General features: G+C 57.8%; 1 protein-coding gene across 1 annotated transcript; it reads right to left on the bottom strand.

The window, feature by feature from the left end:
* Positions 1 to 494: 494 nt before the first annotated feature.
* Positions 495 to 3,740, bottom strand: LOC115599385 (sperm acrosome membrane-associated protein 6-like). Its single transcript, XM_030462670.1, has 7 exons — positions 3,467 to 3,740; positions 2,492 to 2,566; positions 2,095 to 2,163; positions 1,921 to 1,944; positions 1,129 to 1,206; positions 903 to 1,006; positions 495 to 605 (listed from the first exon to the last, which is right to left on the bottom strand). Exons 1-7 carry the CDS (start codon positions 3,738 to 3,740, stop codon positions 495 to 497), a joined length of 735 nt encoding a protein of 244 aa, XP_030318530.1.
* Positions 3,741 to 4,010: the final 270 nt, after the last annotated feature.

Genomic DNA, 4,010 nt, shown 5'->3' with positions numbered 1-4,010 from the left:
TCCCAGAGAAGCTGTGGCTGCCTCATCCCTGACAGTGTTGGAGGTTGGATGGGGCTTGGAGCACCTTGGGCTGGGGGAGGTGTCCCTGTCCATGGATGGGGGCTGGAACTGGATGAGCTTTTCTGTCCCTTCCAGCCCAAATCAGTCTGGGATTCCACGATGGTTCCATGATCCTAAGAGTTTCACCAATGCGATACGGACAAACTCTTGAGTGCATTTCCAGACTGTTTCATTTTTCTCTGGCAGCTGGTTTTTTTAAACAAAAGTGCAGGTACATTGTCAAGAAAACATGGAAAAGTGCAGGCACTATGATCAAAGTCTTCAGGGTTATTTTTTAATCTCCCATTCTACTTGAAAACTCTACAACTTTGCACACATTAACAACAACAGAAGAAAAACAACTGCAGCAAGTAATTTCTTTTGGGATGGATCCAGGTGTCAGACTCCCCTAGGGAATATCTTGGAGTCTGCTCTCCTCTGGGGGTGCCTCTTGTCTACGTCTGTGGAGGCTCCAGCATTTCCAGGAGGCTCTGGGTGGCAGAAGGAGGAATGGAGGAATGGGAAGAGCGGGAAGGAGACCCTGGTGGGGTGGGGTCGTGGGGCATCTGGGGGAGCCCAAGGGGCAACTGGGAGGTCCTGGGAGACGCTGATGGCTTCTAAGGGTGAAAGAGTATGATCACCCTGGGGGCAACTGGGAGCAACTGAGTCAGCTGTCAGGAACTGGGGCCCCCACAGGGACAGAGGGGGTTGTGGAGGGAATGGAGGAAAGTGCCAGGGCCTCGGGGGCAATTGGTGAGCAGGCCTGAGCAGAGCAGATGCCAAGGCCAGGCAGGGCTCGCTGCCGACGGCCAGCCCCGGCACCGGCATCTCTGTCAGGCCTGGCGGGCTCCTCTGGCACTCACATCCTTGGCAAACATCCAGGTGATGGGCAGATTCGGGGGGGTGGCGAAGGGCACCTCGCAGTGCAGGGTGAGGGCTTCGTCCGCGTGGGCCCAGATGTCCTGTGCTGGGAGCAGGGACAGGCGGGTGAGCTGGCAGCATCTGGTGCCCTGGCAGCAAGGAGGGTGGGCACGGAGCTCTGCCCGAGGTGGGGCTGAGGCCGGGCTGGGACCTCCCATGGCCCCATACCTGGGCAGTCGCGGGGAAAGGGGCAGTCCACGTGGCGGCAGGTTGCACACTGGAAGACGCGGGCGGCTGGCTGGTAGCCTGGGAGGAAGAGCCTTGGTGGTGCCAGGGGAGGGATGGGAGAGGTAGGAGGGGACAGGGGGTGGCGAGACGGAGGGATGGGCACTCATAGAATCATAGAATCATAGAATAGGCTGGGTTGGAAGGGACCTCAGAGATCATCGAGTCCAACCCTTGATCAACTACCGCCACAGTCACTAGACTATGGCACTGAGTGCCATATCGAGTCGCTTTTTAAATGTCTCCAGGGATGAAGAGTCCACCACCTCCCCAGGCAGCCCGTTCCAATGTCTGATCACCCTTTCCGTGAAAAAATTCTTTCTAATATCCAATCTGAACTTCCTCCGGCACAATTTAAGACCATGCCCTCTTGTCTTATTGAGAGTTGCCTGGGAAAAGAGAACAACCCCCGCCTGGCTCCAACCTCCTTTCAGGGAGTTGTAGAGAGCAATGAGGTCTCCCCTGAGCCTCCTTCAGGCTGAACACTCCCAGCTCCCTCAGCCTCTCCTCATAGGATCTGTGTTCAAGTCCCTTCACCAGCTTGGTTGCCCTCCTTTGGACCTGTTCGAGGACCTCAATATCCTTCTTGAACTGAGAGGCCCAGAACTGAACACAGTACTCAAGGTGTGGCCTTACCAGGGCTGAGTATAGGGGCAGAATCACCTCCTTGGACCTGCTGGTGACGCTGTTTCTGATACATGCCAGGATGCCATTGGCCTTCTTGGCCAATGCCACCACAGGGTGGGATGCAGGCGGGAGCTGGTGAGGACGAAGCGGAGTTAGAGTGGGGATGCAGGGCCCTGGGATGAGCTGTCAGGGCTCAGTCCTCATCCAGCCCAGATGGGGTCCCTGGGGCTTTCCCCAGTCTGGGTGTCCTGGCTAGGTGGGGTGTCCCCACTGGCCCCATACCTTCCTCCAGATGGCTCAGCTTCACCCAGATGGTGTTGATGGCTTCCTCCAGAGACTCCTCAAGGGGCTCTGGGGGATCGCGGATGTCCAGGTGAGACAAGGTGCCCTCCCCCTGATCCCCAGAAGCCCTCTCCAGACCCCACACATACTCTCTGCAATTCATCTCGACCCCCCGTGTCCATCCTGGACACCCACAGAACACTAAATGCTCCCTCTAAAGATCCCAAAGCTGCACACCTTGAAGCTCACATACCCTCGGGATTCCCCCAGTGCCCCCTTGCAGCCCCCAGCCCCCCCTATATCCTCCATTTCACCACACCCTCCATTCAAAGCCTCCTCATCCCATGCCCCATGTGCTGCCCCTCGCTATCCCACATGTCCCCCATCCCCTGCTCACTCGTGTGGTTCTGCTGCTCCAGAACGTGCAGGGCATCCACAATGATCTCCCCCAGTGCCTGGCGCTGCCCTGACCCTGGGAGCAGCAGAGGGACACCAGGACTAGCACAGGCTTGGGGTTAGAGGTTGGGGGAAGGGAGGGTCCAGTGAGGAAGGGGTTCTCAGAGGTCCCTAGGGTCGAGGTGAGGACTGGGGAGACCTTGGCAGAGTTGGGAATCCCTAGGGTGCTTGTCTGGGGTGGGTGCCTGGGGTCTGTGTTTAGGAACGGGGTCACCAGCTGCTCAGGATCATGGAATCACAGAATGTGCTGAGTTGGAAGGGACCCATCAGGATCATCAAGTCCAACTCCTGTGCCCGCGTAGGGCACCCCAGGGATCACTGCATGTGCCTGACAGCCTCCTCCAGAGGCTTCTTGAACTCGGGCAGACTGAGTGCTGTGACCACTGCCCTGGGGAGGCTGTTCCACTGCTCAGCCACCCTCTGGGTGAAACCCTTTCTCGCTGTATCCAACCTCAACTTCCCCCAGGGTGAGGGTGAGGGTGGGTGTGAGTGTGGGGGACTCCTTGGGGATGGGATGGAGGTGTCAGTCAAGATGGGGGTCCTTGGGCAGGGTGCCTGTTGGGTTGGGGGTCCCTGTGGTCCTGTCAATCCTGTGAGCAATCCTGACTATTTAGCTTTAGCTAGAGTAAGCTAAGGGCCTTAAGCCCAGTTGCAAGGTTACTGAAAGATGAGCTATGGGAAAAAGATAAGGGAGCTGGCAGCAAAAAAGAAGAACAGGATAATGATGTAGCCAGGTGAAGTTCTGTGAGAACAGGATTTGTGGCCAAGATATAGCCACCTGCAAGATATCATTATATAAACAAGGGCTCTATATAAAGCGAGTGTGAATTGTTAATAGACGACTTCACTTTAACCATATTGATGGCTATGTGTTGTCATTAAGCCTCTGCGGATTTTCTACAGTCCCACGACTCACCCACAGTGACAGAGGCGAGGGGTGCAGCAGCCTGGTCCAGGGCATCGAGGCAGTGCTGATGTTGGGGGTCCCTGGGGGGGGCTCCAGTGATGTTGTGGCAGAGCTGTTCTCGCTGAACGGGGGGCTCAAAGCAGGCGAGGCAGGCATGCAGCCCAGGGAGCCAGCCCAGCAGGGCCACCCACAGCCACAAGGCAGGGCTCCCTGCCTGCATGCCTGGGTGTCCAGGGAGCCAGGAGCCCAGCACCAGCGTCAGGGGCAGCCACCACCACCCCATGGCCCAGAGCACAGCACCTGAGTGCTTTGGCTGGCACAGAGCTGAGGAGTTCCAAGGAGGACCTGGATGAGGCTGAGGCAGCTGCTGGAGGCCTGGCTGGTGCCACAGCACCCGTGGCCACCAGGGAACCAATCCAGCAACACCTCTAAAAAGCGGCCCAGGAAGCCCAAGTGACCAGGAGAGCCACAAAGCCAGAAGCCCCTCCTGGTCAGGAGACAGTGAGGGGGGGGCAGCTCCCTGAGGCCCCTGCCCACTGCAGAGTGTCCCTGG

Source organism: Calypte anna, chromosome 19, assembly GCF_003957555.1.
Source record: "Calypte anna isolate BGI_N300 chromosome 19, bCalAnn1_v1.p, whole genome shotgun sequence".
NCBI classification, from domain to species: domain Eukaryota; kingdom Metazoa; phylum Chordata; class Aves; order Apodiformes; family Trochilidae; genus Calypte; species Calypte anna.
The sequence above is the reverse complement of the archived record's forward strand: the minus strand, read 5'-3'. Positions and strand labels throughout refer to the sequence as shown.